The sequence below is a fragment of the Nomascus leucogenys genome, chromosome 2 (assembly GCF_006542625.1).
Source record: "Nomascus leucogenys isolate Asia chromosome 2, Asia_NLE_v1, whole genome shotgun sequence".
In the NCBI taxonomy this organism is placed as follows: domain Eukaryota; kingdom Metazoa; phylum Chordata; class Mammalia; order Primates; family Hylobatidae; genus Nomascus; species Nomascus leucogenys.
The window spans coordinates 971,071-988,520 of NC_044382.1; the positions used below are offsets into that span (position 1 = coordinate 971,071).

Below are 17,450 nucleotides of genomic sequence, written 5' to 3' on the forward strand. Positions count from 1 at the left end.
TTATAATAATTCATTAATATGAAGTACGAGATTCCATTCTACGAATGTATTCAACCAATAGTGTATCCTCCATAAGGATAAACAGTAAAGATGATTAACTGTTAAGATGCAAATACTTTGGGTTGGACACGGTGGCTCGTGCCTGTAATCCCAGCACTTTGAGAGGCTGAGGCGGGAGGACTGCTTGAAGCCAGGAGTTCAAGACCAGCCTGGGCAACAAAGGGAGACCCCTATCTCTACGGGAAATTTTTAAAATGTTAGCCGGGCATGGTGGCATGAGTCTGTAGTCCCAATTACTCAGGAGGGTGAGGCGGGAGGATCGCATGAGCCCAGGAATTCAAGGATACAGTGAGCTATGTATAACCATGCCACTGCATTCCAGCCTGGGCAACAGAGCAAGACCTCATCTCTAAATAATAATAATAATAACAATAATAAAGAAAGGTTACTTTAGAGGTGTCTCCCCTCTTCCTTCCTATGTTGTATTACGGTATATATACATATATATATATATATATATATATATAAATGTTTTCATCCATGGTTCCTGGTTCCTAACTCCCATAGTCTGTTATAGTGTTGGAGTGCTTAAGGCCTCAGGAAACAGGATCTATGACCTTCTCCTATCCTTCTTTCCCCTGCCCAAGGCAGGACTCTAATCTCACTATGGGTCAGAAGACCCTCATTCCAGAGAGGGTCCTGCCCCATACCTTAGAGGAAGGAATGCTACACAGAAAGCCCAAGAAAAGTCTGAGCAGACATGCCTTGCTTGTCCAATAATCACATTTCTACAGCTGTCAACCATGCCTATGTAATGAAGCCTCCATAAAAACCCAAAAGAACAGGGTTCAGACAGCTTCCAGATAGCTGAATGCAAGAGGTTCCTCCTGAAGGGTAGTGTGCCCAGGGAGGGCATGGACACTGCACTTTTTCCCCTACACCTTGCCCTGTGCACCTTTTTCATCTGTATCCTTTGTAATATCCTTTATAATAAACTGGTAAACGTAAGTAGATGTTTCTGAGTTCTGTGAACCACTCCAGCAAATGAACTGAACCCAAAGAGGGGGTCGCGGGAACCCCAACTTGAAGCTGGTCAAAGCTCTAGAGGCCCAAACATGGGACTGGTGACAGAAGGGGGAGAGGGCAGTCTTGGGGACTGAGTCCACAAACGGTGGGATCTGATGCTACCTCCAGGAAGATAGTGTTGGAATTGAATTGGAGGGCACCTAACTGGTGTCTGCTGCTTGGTGCGTGGGAAAAGAAACCCACACCTTTGGTCACAGAAGTCTTCTTTTGTGTTGATGACTGTGGTGGTGTGAGAGCAAAGAAAAAACATGGTTTGAGAGTTTTTCCCTGTATGTGTATACAGAACTTCTTCCCAAGTTCAGGGTAAGCAGAGAACAGTGACTCAGAATCACCAAGGAGTTCACAGCATGTGGTGGAAGGAGGAGAGGGTGGAGGACAATCTCCTTAGCCTCAGAGATGTATCTCAATGACCTGAGTGCTTTCTTGCATATCCTAACGCTGTAAGATAGCGGAAACTTCCTTACAAGCAAAGGAGTTGTATTTCAAAAACTGCTAATAAGGGCTGAAAAAAGAAGAGGTAAATATAGTCAAATGCCAATCCTGAAAAAATTAAAAGGGAAAAATAGGAGTGGTGACTGCCTGTGCTTTAAGAATAACTACAAAATGAGAGTGCATATTTCTCTTTGGGCTCCCCTGGCACAGACAGCCAAATCTGACAGGTGAGAGGAAGAAAAATTCCACTCTCCATGACCACACCTACTTACTCAGCTGAACTTGGCTTAATAAAGTCCAGCACTCTAGAAATCAGAAGAGGGAAAACAGGAGAGATCCATGTATGTACCAACCTCTACTATGGCTGCAAAGGCAGGCATTTAAGTTTACTCAATAGGTTAACCAGAAATTTTGAGCTGACGAAGGAGGAATGCTATTATCCTTATTTCCTTTTTGCTTCCTGTTATATAGCACTTTTATACCTAGATTTGTTATGTTTTGTCTATTAGTTATTTATACTTGTGCACTCCCTGTCACTCCCTAATGTCATAAGCTCCATAAAAAGAGGGACTTTATATGTCTTCCATGCACGTGGGCCAGTGCCAGGTAAAATGTTTTACACACAGCATATGCTCAGTACGTCTGCTGCATTAAATTTTAAAAAATCAAGGGCGGTCAGGTCGAAGAAGACAAAATTTGTTCTGTACTATTTTAGAAGGCAAAAATCAGAACAAAATGAAAGTAAGGGGAAGCATATTAGGCCAACAGTAACACAAAACTTCATTAGCACTGGTTGCCCTGAGAAGTAATGTCCCTTCACCATCTTCAAAATATTTAAAAAGAGGCTGTGTGCCCACTGGCAGAGATGCTGGGGAAAGGATATCCTTCACATCTGAGGGCTCATATATTTCTTTGAGTATGTCCAGATTGCATTAAAAGGGGAAGGGAAATTTGAGATCTGCTTCAAACTCCTAAGATGTTATGTTTCTGAATAAGGCTGTCCTCAGTGACTCAGACTCAGAAGCCAATGAAGAAAATAAGGAGAAACAAATCTACCCAAAACCTATACAGATCAGCCATTCCTACCCCACTAGAAATCTATCATTGACAATGCAAAAAAGCTCAATCCTACTGTATCAGAGGATCAAATACCAGAACAAATACGTGACTGGGCACTAGCATTTCACATGTGTTATTTTCATTTCATCCTTGTTATTATTTTACATTTATGTATTTTGTAAGAGGACACTGATGCTGAGAAAATATGCAATGAACGGCTTTTGAACTTTGACTCAAATTATATTCTTTTCATTGAACCTTCCTGCTTCTAAGTTACTAAAATACAATCATTTATAAATACATTCTATTTGTAAAATATAAAACCATTGCTTCTATCCTGTATTGGCATCGGAAAACTCAGTTTACTACTGTATCTTAATTTCCATGCCATAAATTCATGCTTCCATGTCTTACCACTGATTTCAAGCTCTGCCCAATGGGATTTCTTTCCATTTGCTGCTTCCTCAGAAGACATAATTGTATACATCCTCCGAGGGTCAGGGGGCTCGTATTTTTCTTTGGGCATGCCTGTTAAGAAAAGAAACCAATCAGTATTCTAAAAAATCAAATAAACAAAAGCCACAACACCTCTTTTTTTTTTTTTTTTTTTTTTTTTTTTTTTGAGACGAAGTCTGACTCTGTCACCCAGGCTGGAGTGCAGTGGCACGATCTTGGCTCACTCCAACCTCTTCAAGCAATTCTTCTGCCTCAACCTCCCAAGTAGCTGGGACTATAGGTGCGCACCACCATGCTGGGCTCATATTTCTATTTTTAATAGAGACGGGGTTTCACCATATTGGCCAGGCTGGTCTCAAACTCCTGACCTCATGATCCGCCCGCCTTGGCCTCTCAAAGTGCTGGGATTACAGGAGTGAGCCAGCATGCCCGACCCACACCTTTTAAAAGTGGACACCCATATTACAAACTCTACCATTTCCCACTGAAAGAAACTAGGAGCTTCTCACAGAAATTGATTATTTCAAGGGCAGGACAAGACAGATACAAACAAGCTGTGAAGCTAACAAGGGTGCAGCAGCTGTGGGGGACACAGAAGCCAGCTTGAAGAAGCTTCCACTGACCAAATATGAGACAATCTGAACATCAGAAGAATGACTAGTCATTATGAACTTCATGAATTCATAATTTTACCTAAAAATCAAAAAACTCAAGTCACCTGAAAATTAGAAAATAAAAGAATCAGCCGGGCATCGTGACTCACGCCTGTAATCCCAGCACTTTGGGAGGCCGAGGCGGGTGGATCATGAGGTCAGGAGATCGAGACCATCCTGGCTAACATGGTGAAACCCCGTCTCTACTAAAAATACAAAAAAAAAAAAAAAAAAAAAAAATTAGCTAGGCATGGTGGCGGGCGCCTGTAGTCCCAGCTACTCAGGAGGCTGAGGCAGGAGAATGGCGTGAACCTGGGAGGCGGGGTTGCAGTGAGCCAAGATCGCGCCACTGCACTCCAGCCTGGGCAAGAGAGCAAGACTCTGTCTCAAAAAATAAATAAATAAATGAATAATAAAATAAAAGAATCAAACATTTATCCTGCATTTCTGGCAGAAACTAAGTGATCGACTGTTTTTAAAAGAATTCTAGCTAATAAATCCAAAAAGAGTTACATTATTAGAAAATAATCAGTTTACAATCTCTAAGAAAATAATGGATCTAAGCAACGATCAATGGTTAATAAAACCATCAAGTGTGAAAAAAATATCAATGGAAAATTTTTAATTGGATAGATCAGGCAACAACAGTGGTTCCCAACTTTGTTGGCACCACAGACCAGTTTCGTGGAAGACAATTTTCCACGGATTTGGGGAGGGTGCGGTGGTTTCGGGATGAAACTGTACCACCTCAGATCATCATGCATTAGTTAGATCGCATCATAAGGAGCGCACAGCCTAGATCCCTCGCATGCGCAGTTCACAAAAGGGTTTGGCTCCTATGAGAATCTATTGCTGCTGCTGATCTGACGGGGTGGACATTGGGCAGTAATGCTTGCTCACCTGCCACTCACCTCCTGCTGTGCGGCCCAGTTCCTAACAGGCCATGGACGAGTACCAGGGTTGAGAACGCTTGGGCTACAAGACCTAAACCCAACGATCAGTCTAACCATTAGGACAACCAGACATTACATGCTTCCAAATAAGACACTATGAGAAGTACACATAAACCACCTATGTCCTTGACCCCTCACCAACGAAGTTAAAAACTGAACCTGAATCAAATCAAGCCTCTCTAGATCTGATACTAGTTTACACAAAGTAAGGGATCTAGAGAAACATGTTTAAAATAACACCACAGGACACAACCATGTGAATATATTTAATACTATAGAATGGTACACTTGGTTATGATAGTAACTATCGTGTTGTGAATTTTACCACAATTAAAAATTGTTTTAAAGTAAAAATAATACAAGAATACAGTCATCCAGATGCAGAATATATAAGTTCTAGATGACAAAAGACCAAATTTCTTGAACAAATCAATGGTCTGAAAAAGAGGAGTAAAATGAAACATATGGAATAAATGACTTCAGAGGCACAGCAATCAAATGCAATGTACAGACCTTGTTTAATTCTAACTTAAACAAATCTGGTTTTTCTAATTTTGAAAATCAGAGAAACCTGACGAGAGACTAAATATTAGTTAATATTAAACAAGTATTCTGATTCAGGCACAGTGGCTCATGCCTGTCAACCCGACACTTTCGTGAGGCTTGGGCCCAGGAGTTTGAGATTAGCACCACCCTGGGCTCCCACCTCTTACCAAAAAAATTAAAAATTAGCCAAGCATGGTGGTATACACCTGTAGTCCCAGCAACTCAGGAGGCTGAGGTGGGAGGATCGCTTGAACCCAGGAGGTTGAGGCTGCAGTAAGATGTGACTGTGCCCCTGCACTCCAGCCTGGGTGACAGTGAATCATGTCTCAAAAAAAACAAACAAAACAAAACAAAACAAAAAAACACCTTATGGTTGTTAAGTGATTTTTAAAAATTCTTGTCCATTATAGATACATTCTAAAATATTTAGGTGAAATAAAACATCATTCCCATGCATATTCCCTCAAAGCCCTTGTTCTTGTCTCACTTTTATTCTTTTGGATAAATCATAATCCGGGTTTGACCAATTGTCTACCTACTATGTATACCCATGCAGCTAAACATAGCTGGAGAAAAACCTATGACCATGTAAGTTTAAAGTGAGCCAGTCAGCAATCATTCCTCAGACTCTGTATACTGCCCAGAAATAATACTATAAATTCCTAGTCTATCCCCTTCTCCTAGATGACTTCTGTCTTCAAACCTCTAACACCTACTCCTCCATCCTCCCTCTCAGCTGATGACCTGACTTTCACAATGAAACAGAATGCCAGAAGGGCCCTTTCTAGGAACTCCCACCTATGCCCACCTATGCCCACCTATACCCTTAGCAGGTAAGCCATTTGTGCAATTCGATCCACCCCCTCATTCTGCCTATTCAAGGACATTACTCTGGCAATCCCTTCTTTCCTCTCATCACATTATGCCTCCCTCCTGGATCTTTACCTTCAGCACGCATATACGTGCTATTCTTTCCTCTATTAAAAAAAAGTCTTAACTTCATTTCTCGTTCCAGCTACTTCCCTTCTCTCATTCTCTCTATAGCAAAAACAATCCTCAGGAATTGTGTATGTTCTCTGTCTTCTACTCTCCTCCTCCCAGTTAAACCCATTCAAGTTAGTAAGTGTTTTCTACCTTTCACCAAAAACTATCAAGAAGAAACCCAGTAGCCAGGCACAATGGCTCACGCCTATAACCCCAATGGCTTTGAGATGCTGCGGAGGGAGAACACTTAAGTCCAGGAGTTCAAAGCTGCAGTGAGCCATGATCATGCCACCGCACTCCACTCTGTGTAACAAAGCACAACCCTGTCTCTAAAAATACTTTTTTAAATTTTTTTTAAAAGAAGAAACCCAGTGATCTTATATTCTTATTTCCAATGGTCACTTCTCTGACCTCTTTTTGCTTATGATCAGCATTTGATATAGATGATCACCCCCTCCTAGAAACACACTGCTTGGCTTCCAGGATATCGGCTTTCTTGGTTTTCCTCCTATCTCTCTAGATTTAGTTTTTTCTAGTTCTTCCTGCAGAGTTGCAATTATCTCCATTTTACCAGAAAGCAGAAACTCAAAATGGTTTAAGCAATTTGCCCAGTGTTACAAGGCTGGGAAATAGCAGAGTCAGGCTTTGAATGAGTGATTAAAAGTTAAAGCTACTTTAATTACGCTATGCTGCCTCCCTGCTGACAGGAAATAGAACTACTTTTTTTTTTTTTTTTTTTTCGAGACAGGGTCTCACTTTGTCACCCAGGCTGCAGCGTGATGGTGCAATCTCTGCTTGCTGCAGCCTTCACCTCCTAGGCTCAAAAGTCATCCTCCCATGTAGTTGGGACTACAGGCATGCGCCACCACACCAGGCTAATCTTTGTATTTTTTTGTAGAGACTGGTTTTCGCCATGCTGCCCAAGCTGGTCTCAAACTCCTGGGCTCACGCAGTCCGCCTGCCTCAGCCTCCCAAAGTGTTAAGATTAGAGGCATAAGCCACCATACTCGGCCTACTTTTCAAACATAGAAATGGGTTTTGACTGTTTAGTCAAAGCACAGAAGGAAGTAAGTAATCCTAAAAAGCTCCTTAAGAATATAAATGGTGAGATAAAACAAACTGGTCTTATATGTTAGTTTCTGCAATATAGAAATATAATAACTGCTGTTTTTAGACTGATACAAAATAATCAATACAAAAGAACAAACATAAAGAAGTGTTCATTCTGTCTAGAGGACAACGTGGTAAGGAAAGTGCTCTTTCTGAATGACATGCATATATCAGTAATAACCTAGAAAATATAAAATGCTCTGTTCTATGCTACCAGAGCTTGATGACAGCATCCCTTAAGATCACCTAAATGCCACTATTCTGACCAGATACAATATTCTGACCACTTACAAAGTAACTATCTGATCTTCATTAGCTTTCCCAAATAGAATTTAACAATGGTAAGAAATTGCTCTGACCACCTGAGATTAGTATTTTAGTCCTACTAATCATTTGAATTATTGATGCAAGTTCAGAAGTCTGATTTATCAATCTCATGTAAGCTTAGTGTGAATCAATGTTCAGTTTGATCACACTTCAGGAAGTGTTACTGGACTAAGAAATCTGAAAACCATGCCCTGTACCTGTGGTCATTCTATCACAACAGTCTTGATTTCCACCTAGGGAGCCAACCATTCCCTTTCTTGGTTTTTCGTATTGTGAGGCTGGCTGTCTTAAAATTTAAGGTACTCATCATTCTAAGCCCCAAGGCACTGAAGATCTCTTCAGTGCTTCTCTATTTTCCAAATCTCTGAGATTGAGAATTAGGAAGTTAAAAAAAAAAAAGGCTAGAATAAAAGAAACACAGCAAATTGGACATATGCCCACTGAAAAACCCAATCCATTTTTCTGGGAGTCCGACAAAGTATAGCACTGAAGACTAGGTAAAGGAAAGGATATAGGAATACACGCAGTTTAGGATCTTTCCCAAGGCTCTGAAATCAACAAGTAGTTCTTGCTCTTTAAAAAGTATAATATGTCACTGAAGATTACTACCTAAAATAATAAAAGTATTCCAAAAACACCTGAAAACTTTCAAGGAGAATTACAAAAGAATTATTTTTTAAATAGCTAGGCCAGAGTCAGAGTCAGCAGGCATATAGCACCTAACTAGTTAACATCTTACCAATTAAATGCCAGACATTGCTACTAATCCTGGCACAATCAAACAAAAATCTCTACCTGTTTCAGATCTCAAGAGTACTTTTTCATGATCTTAATTATTTCACTTAAAGAAATACAAAACATTCCTTGTATTTATTAGAAAGATATGCTTTCAGATTTGTTTATGAAACAGCTTAAACATACAAAACCTACGGCCATCCTGGGAAAGTTGGTGGTGCAAAGCAGAATTACAAACCATGAAAAGACTATCCAGGAACATTTAAAGAGCGGCCTACACGTATACCATAAACTTTGAATGTCTGCCAGAATCTAGAGGGAGAAAAAAAACCCTTCAGGAATCCAGTCTACTTCACACTTTCAGAAATGCTGGGGGTTAGGGGGAGCCGGGGATAGGAATCACAGTGAGGAGTTATAAGAGACTTAGCAGAATATGAAGTAAAGTGAAAAGAAATAAAAGTTAAGAAAACCAACTGGAATGAAGATACCCATAAAGACCAAGTAGAACAAGTTACATTTAAAGCACTTAAATATATTTGAACCTCCTCTGGTTAGGAGAGAGGTGAAAAGAAATAGTTGTTGAAAAGAGAAACCTAAGAAAGGGGAAGAGTCTCTGGTCTATTTTTCAGTTAGGAATCAAACATGTTCAGTGAAAATTAGGGACGATCAAACATTTGAGTGTTGCCCCTGGGAAAAGGATTGGTAGTTACAAAATAATAAAAATCAGAGCCGAAACCCATCCATCCTAACAGCCCCTAGCCAGCAGATACGCCACAACCCCCCACCCACACCCCAGTAAGCAAAAGAAAGGCCATCTCTACTCAACCTTCAAAATGAACATCTAAGAGGAAAAGAACAGGGGTGCCTGAGAAGCAACTGTAAAAGAAAAACCATTTTTCCTCTACGCTCACACTTAACACAAACGCTTGTGACCAGATGTGTGAAGGTTTTTCCCCACACACCAAGCAATTCTCCAGCATATACCACCTGAGTGTCCTATAGCTCAATTCAATCCTGACAGTATCTACCCGGAGCTAGATCCCACTGAGATTATGGGCTCAGTCCCACAATACTGCCCCTCTCTTCTTCAGACACAGTTAAGGTCATCACCCACACTTCTGATGACCGGTTATAAAGCTGGGTTCCCAACACTCCCTCCTGGAGTTGGACTAATTTGTTAGAACGGCTCACAGAACGCGGGCAAACACATTCACTGGTTCGTTATAAGGATATGGTAAAGTATACAGATGAACAGACAGATGAAGTTGTATACAGGGTGAGGAACAGCGCAGGGGTGCAGAGCTTCCATGCCCTCTCCCACCTCAGCCTACTTTGGGAGCTGAGGCAGAAGGATCACTTGAGCCCAGGAGGTCCAGGCCACAGTGAGCAGAGATAACACCACTGCACTCCAGCCTAGGCAAGAGTGAGACCCTGTCTCAAAAAACAAGACATACAAACAGCCAACAACCATGAAAAAATGTTCAACATAACTAAACAGAAAAATGCAAATCAAAACCACAATGAGATACCATCTCACACCAGTCAGAATGGCTATTACTAAAAAGACAAAAACTAACAGATGCTGGTGAGGCTGCCCAAAAAAGGGAACACTTATACACTGTTGGTTGGAATGTAATTAGTTTAGCCATTGTGGAAAACAGTTTGGAGATTTCTCAAAGAACTAAAAATAGAACTAAGCCAGGCCCAGTGGCTCACACTTATAATCCCAGCATTTTGGGGGGCCGAGGAGGGCGGATCACCTGAGCCAAGAACTCAAGACCAACTTGGGCAACAAGGCAAAACCCCATCTCTACAAAAAAAATACAAAAATTAGCCAGCATGGTGGCATGTACCTGTGGTCCCAGCTACTTGGGAGGCTGAGGTGGGAGGATCGTCTGAACCTAGGATATGGAGTTTGCAGTGAGCTGGGATCACACCACTGCACTCCAGCCTGGGTGATAAGAGTGAAACTCTGTCTCAATAGACACATAGATAGATACATAGATAGATAGATAAAAATAAATAAATAAAAAACCAGAACTACCCGTTTGGCCCAGCAATTCCATTACTGGTTCTATACCCAGAGAAAAATAAACCTTTCTATAAAAAAGGTACATGCACTGGTATATTCACTGCAGCACTACTCACAATAGCAAAAACATGGAATCAACCTAGCTGCCATCAACAGTGGGCTGGATAAAGAAAATGTGGCACATATACATCATGGAATACTACATGGCCCCCAAAAAAGAATGCAATCATATCCTTTGCAGCAACATGGATATAGCTAGAGGCTATTATCCTAAGTGAATTAATGTAGGAAAAGAAAACCAAATACTGTATAAGTGGGAGCTAAACACTGGGTATACGTGGACATAAACATGGGAACAATAAAACTAGGGACTATTAGAGGGAGGAGAGGGGAAGGAGTGCAAGGGCTGAGAATCTACTGACTACCTGTGTGATGGGATCATTTATGTCCCAAACCTCAATGTCACACAATATACCCATGTAACAAACCTGCACATGTACCCCTTGGATCTAAAATAAAACTTGAAATTATTTAAAAAAGGTAATTACTCAATCTTTAAGTCAGCACATATACCTTTGAGTATTTACCCAAAAGAAATGAAAATATACACACCCCAAAAGATATGTATATTGCAAAAATAAGTAATTCAAAATCTAGGGTGTTGGAACTTATTAAATATTTTGAGCCTTAAGAGAATGTGATTATGAAACCTGAGTCACTTAAACAGGCAACTGTAACCTAGGCAGTTGTAGCTTTTGCTTCTCTGATTATAAATTACCTTATTTCTTACCTACGTTGCTCTGTAAAATGTTGTAAATGACTAACCAGTGAGTGCCAGGGAAGATGTCTTTCCTCTTCCTCTTAACTGCTGATATTCATTACAGATTAATTTTCCTCTCTCTTCTTTCACACAGAGACTTCATGACCACCACATTGTTGAAGATGGAATGTGGCCGGGTGTGGTGTCTCATACCTGTAATCCTAGCACTTCGGGAGGCCAAGGCGGGTGGACTGTCTGAGCTCGGGAGTTCGTGACCAGCAACACGATGAAACCCTGTCTCTACTAAAAATACAAAAATTAGCCTGGCGTGGTGGCATGCGCCTGTAGTACCAGTTACTCGGGAGGCTGAGGCAAGAGAATCGCTTGAACTCAGGAGGCGGAAGTTGCAGTGAGCTGAGATTGCGCCATTGCACTCCAGCCTGGGCGAAAGAGAGAGACTCCAACTCCAAAAAAAAAAAAAAAAAAGATGGAATGTTAAACACACTCTTGGAAAGAAAAAACAAACAAGCTATATGGAAAAGAAAACAATCTGTAACTAAACTGTTGTAACTCATAAGCTAACCTTGCAGAGAAAATGTTGTAATCCTATCAAATATCTTTGTTTCCTGCCTATATAAGCAGTACTTTAACTTTCTTTTTTCTTTTTTTTTTTTTTTTTTGAGATGGAGTCTCGTTCTGTCGCCAGGCTGGAGTACAGTGGCGTGATCTTGGCTCACTGCAACTTCTGACTCCCTGGTTCAAGCGATTCTCCTGCCTCAGCCTCCCGAGCAGCTGGGACTACACGCAGGTGCCACCATGCCCAGCTAATTTTTGTATTTTTAGTAGAGAAGGGGTTTCACCATGTTGGCCAGGATGGTCTTGATCTCCTAACCTGGTGATCTGCCCGCCTTGGCCTCCCAAAGTGCTGGGATTACAGATGTGAGCCACCGTGCCCAGCCCAGGCCCTTAACTTTTAACTTTGAAGCCCAGATCCCAGTGCTCTGGAGTCCATATTCCCCAGATAGTCATTCCCAGATGCTCACCTAAAAACTCTTATTTAAAAACTCTTTGAAATTGGATTCTGATCATTTCAATTATTTCAGGTTGACAATATAGTCGTTCATAACAACTTTATTCATAATTGCCAAAAACTGAAAATCCAAATGTTCATTAATAGTATATGGATAGGCTGGATGCGGTGGCTCACACCTATAATCCCAGCATGTTGGCAGGCAGAGGCGGGCAGATCACTTGAGGTCAGGAGTTCAAGACCAGCCTGGCCAACATGGTGAAACCCTGTCTCTATCAAAAATACAAAAATTAGCTGGATGTGGTGGCACATGCCTGTAATTCCAGCTACTTGGGGGGCTGAGGCAGGAGAATCTCTTGAATCCAGGAGGCAGAGGTTGTGGTGGTGAGCCGAGATCGAGCCACTGTACTCCGGCTAGGCAATAGAGCGAGATTCCTTTTCAGGAAAAAAAAAAAAAAAAAAGCAAATGGATAACCACACTTTAACATATTGACACCACTAAATACTACTGAACAATAAAAAAAAAAGGAATCGATTAACTGATACACACAAATATGAATCTCAAACATTAGAGACCCAAGAGATTCCATTTGTATGTATTTGTGGCGATAAAAATCAGAACATTTTGCCCCTATAGTGATGGAAATATGCAATATATTAATTGGTGTATGGTTTATATGGATATGTGTATTTATCAAGAGTCAAATTATACATTTAAGGTCTGCATGTACATTCTATTTTATGTAAATTTTACCTGAACTAAAAAATATTCTATATTCTAACACTTGGCCAGATGAAAGGACTTTTTCCAGATGAGCAATAGTAAGGAAACATACAACCCATGAACTTTTGCTAAATAAGTACTTATTACCACACTGTTAATGACGTTAGTGCGAAAGTTATCAGTATCAAAATGGAGTGACTGATGTCAAGCTCTAACCAAATGGAGACCTCACTATGCAAGGAATTCCTCAAAATGGCAGTGTCCCAGACAACCTGCTTGCACGATTGCCTGACACAGCGGTCTCTACCAATGAACCAACACCAACTACTGCAATAAGTCCTTGTAACCAACAGTCTTTGTTTCAAAACAACTTACTTGGACTTCCTCTTTGTCTTTAAAAGTTTACTCTTACCCCAACCTCTTTGGATGCACCTACGACTCCTTAAAGCACGTGTCCCTGATTACAAACAATCCCCTGCTATTCCCGAATAAACTCTGGAAAGTTGGTCTCTCAGTAGCTCATTTCAGCTTCATCTTAGGAACCCAAGACAACCTGGACAATGTGGCTCACGCCTGTAATCCCAGAACTTTGTAGGCCAAGGTAGGCAGATCACTTGAGCCCAGGAGTTCGAAACCAGCCTGGGCAACAAGGCAAGAACTCGTCTCTACAAAAAAATGTTTTAAACAACTAAATTAAGTTAAATTAAAAGGAACCAAGATTCTCAGAGAAAGAGCAGGTTTATAAATCAAGGAAATTAAATGGAAACACTGGCCAGGCTCATACCAGTAATCCCAGCACTTTGGGAGGCCAAGGTGGGAGGCCTGCTCGAGCCCAGAAGTTTGAGACCAGCCTGGGCAACAAAGGGAGATCCCTCATCTCCACAAAAACTAAAAAGAAATCACCCAGGTGTGGTGGCACATGCCTGTAGAGGCAGGAGGACTGCCTGAGCCTGGGAGGTCAAGGCTACAGTGAGCTATGATCACACCACTGCACTCCAGCCTGGGTGACAGAGTGAGACCTTGTCTCTCCCTTCCCCTATCAACCCCGCCCCCAACACACACACACACAAATACTAAAACTGGGCTTGAGAATATCAACATAGACTCATGATTTAATTTATTTCTATCTACTGAAGTGTCGCAGAAGCCATATTACTTCTGGAATAATGGCACTCCTAAATTCTCAATTTCAAGCTCTAATACCAAGAAAGCAAAGTTCTTTGTAAAATGGCCAATCAAAAGATGGGCAGGAAATGTATAAAATGAGCCTGGGACATCTTTCAGTGCCAAAAAGCTAAGTCTAATGGAGTCATCATGTCAACATGATACAGAAGCCAGCTAGAAGGGGTCCTCACCGGACAAACTATGACCATTTGAGCAGTAAGAATCATAATTACAATGAAATGAAACACATTGAATCAATACAAATCTGAGAACCTCAAAAAACCAAGCCAAAACAAAAGAGTGATAACATAATCCTTTCTGTGCTGCAAAAAAAGAGCTGGCAATGATGTAAAAGATGAAACTACTATAGTAATCAAGACAAGGAGGAGAGAGGGGGAGACTGGGGAAGAGACAGCACATGGACTGCAAGTCAGCCACTATCTGAAGCAGCTATTACAATATGGAGACAGGTAACTGAAGAGAAAGATGTAAGTGGTTGCGCCTCCGCAGGAACTGGATTCAGAGTAATCAAACCGCCCCCGTTTAAGAAAAGCTCTACTTGGCCGGGTGCGGTGGCTCACGCCTGTAATCCCAGCACTTTGGGAGGCCGAGGCGGGCGGATCACGAGGTCAAGAGATCGAGACCAGCCTGGCCAACATGGTGAAACCCCATCTCCACCAAAAATACAAAAACTAGCTGGGCTTGGTGGTGGGCGCCTGTAGTCCCAGCTACTCAGGAGGCTGAGGCAGGAGAATCGCTTGAACCCGGGAGGCAGAGGTTGCAGTGAGCCAAGATCGCACCACTGCACTCCAGCCTGGCGACAGAGAGGGACTGTCTCAAAAAAAGAAAAAAAAGGAAAAAAGAAAAAGAAAAGCCCTAATTTACAAAACAATGAAAGCTAATAAATTAAGTATGAAATAATTTTTTTAAAGCAATATCATTTTATAATTCCCATTCGACATTAATCAAGGATTATAAAAACGGCCAGGTACAGTGGCTCATGCCTGTAATCCCAGCACTGTAGGAGGCTGAGGTGAGCAGATAGCTTGAGCCCACGAGTTCAGGATCAGCCTGGGAAACATGGCAAAACCCAGTCTGTACTAAAAATACAAAAATTAGCTGGGCATGGTGGTACATCCCAGCTACTAGGGAGGCTGACATGGGAGAATCACCTGAGCCAGGAAAGTCGGGGCTACAGTGGGCAGTGATCACGCCATTGCACTCCAGCCTGGGCGAAAGGAGTGAAACCCTTAGAAAAAAAAAAAAAAGGATTATACTGGGTTAAAAGCATTAGATGAATATTGGCATTAATGAAATGCTAAAAGCCACCACTACACAGATTCTACACAGATTACTTTCTGATCACAAGGTAGAAAACGTTTAATGAAGGAATAAATTGTTACCCCCTTCACCAATCTTACCAACACTACGGAGGAAGAACCAGATATTGGGGTCTCTTGACGTGGTGCAGTATGAAATACATATCAGTAATGTTTACACCTTGATTTGAAAACTAGAGGAACTGGACAAATGACATCAAAGGAACAATCAGACTAAATGAGAATGTGGGACTTTCTGCAGGTAAACTGGCCTGTTGCCTTCAACAAACTGGTGTCAGCACTATTCTAGATTTGAAGAGAATTAAGGAATATAATCAGATGCAATGAATGGTCCCTACGTTGGATCCACAAATCAGCAATAAAAAAAATTTTATGGACAATGAGAGAAGACATTTAATACCTAGTTCATGTTTACATTAATGATTTGCGTGATGTTACTCTGACCAGGTATAAAAATGTGGTTTTTTGTTAAAAGGCTCTCAGACATTAAACTATTTATTTTAGTGGGCCAGATTTTCTTCAAGGGAAATGAGACTGAGTTACAGGCAATCTTAACTGAGAAGATAATATCCTGAATTTTCCCAGCACTTTGGGGCTGGACATCTCTCTTTCCTTTTACTATGCTTTTCACATTTTCTTCTTCTCTATTCTTTATGCTTTACTTCTTTTCCCAAGCCAAGGGCAACAGAGGAAAGGAAGGGAGGTAAGGAGGAAGAAATAAACTCATGTGCAGAAAGACCCATTTTTGAGTAATCAGGCTCCTTAGAGCCACTGTAAGTTATGGCACATCTGAAAAGGCAGTGACACTAACCTTCATGCCAATCTACTTCCATTGAAGTTAATACAGACCCTCCTCATTTCTCAACTTCAACTATTACACATCCTCCCTACACTGCCATTGATTACCTTCCTCATATGCACCTGCTCATGCCACTCTCCTACTAAAACTTTAGATGGCCCTGCCTGCCTGCCTACATAAAGTCCAAACCTCAAAGTCCTCTACTACCTCAACTTAGCTAACTATTTTCTCACTTATCTCCAGCCCTTTGACACACGCTACCCTATAATGTCCTGATCAGAGGAAACCTAGTTCTAAGACTTTTTTTGAGACAAGGTCTCGCTGTCACCTAAGCTAGAGTGCAGTGGTGCAATCATAGGCTCCTGGGCTCAGGCACCACCACAGCCAGCTAATATTTTCTGTTTTTGTTTTTTTTTTTTGTAGAGATGGGGGGGGCATCACTGTGTTGCCCAGGCTGGTCTTGAACTCCTGGCCTCAAGGGATCCTCCTGCATCAGCCTCCCAAAGTGCTAGGTTTACAGACATGAGCCACTGCGTCCAGCCTAAAATATAAGTCTTTCAATACATGCTAATCTCTTTATCAAAGACAAACTTCATCCTAAACTCCTGAACTTTACCTTCATCCTAAACTCCTACTTTCTCTTCACAGGAATTCAGACGACATGTGACAGCCTCTGGAAGCCCTCCTCAACACAGGAACAAGTTCAGTACTCCCCACTCTGCATGCACACCATACGTTTACCACAGCATATGTCACCTCCAAACAGTTTGTATCTCCCAATGTCTTGTGTAATGCCTAGCAAATTACGCTAATGAACTGGTCTATTTTTTTCTTCACGACCAAAATCAGGTTTTCATAGAAAAAAAATCCAAAAGCAATTCAATACAGTGGAATCATGCTTTCTTAAGGAAGTTTTCTTTACACAATCATTTATTCAACAAATATTTACTGAGTACCTTCAATGTGACAAGCACTCTGCCAGGTACTACGAATAAAGAATAAATAAGAAATGCATGATCTTACAGCTTAAGCAACTAGAAAGCAAACAAAAACCTCACAACCATGTACTCACACTACAACTCTCTTATTTTTGCTACCACCACTCTAATTTAGGACTTTAATTCTCATTTCCTCAGCCATTACAATGGCCTCTTCTAATTGGTACTTATGCTTTTAGGATTACAACTAACCTAAATACCACTTAGATTATTCTTCCTAAAGCCAAGTCCTAATTACACTGCAAAATTCAGTAAAACAAGC

The 17,450-nt window shown here is 41.2% G+C and overlaps 1 protein-coding gene across 1 annotated transcript in view; it reads right to left on the reverse strand.

The window, feature by feature from the left end:
• The window catches only part of CNOT6 (CCR4-NOT transcription complex subunit 6), a 91,133-nt gene that overhangs the window by 56,737 nt on the left and 16,946 nt on the right, over positions 1 to 17,450 (reverse strand). Inside the window, exon 2 of the mRNA XM_030824179.1 lies at positions 2,992 to 3,105. Coding sequence (XP_030680039.1) covers positions 2,992 to 3,103 — 112 coding nt within the window. The 5' untranslated portion in view covers positions 3,104 to 3,105. The remainder of the gene's footprint in view (positions 1 to 2,991; positions 3,106 to 17,450) is intronic.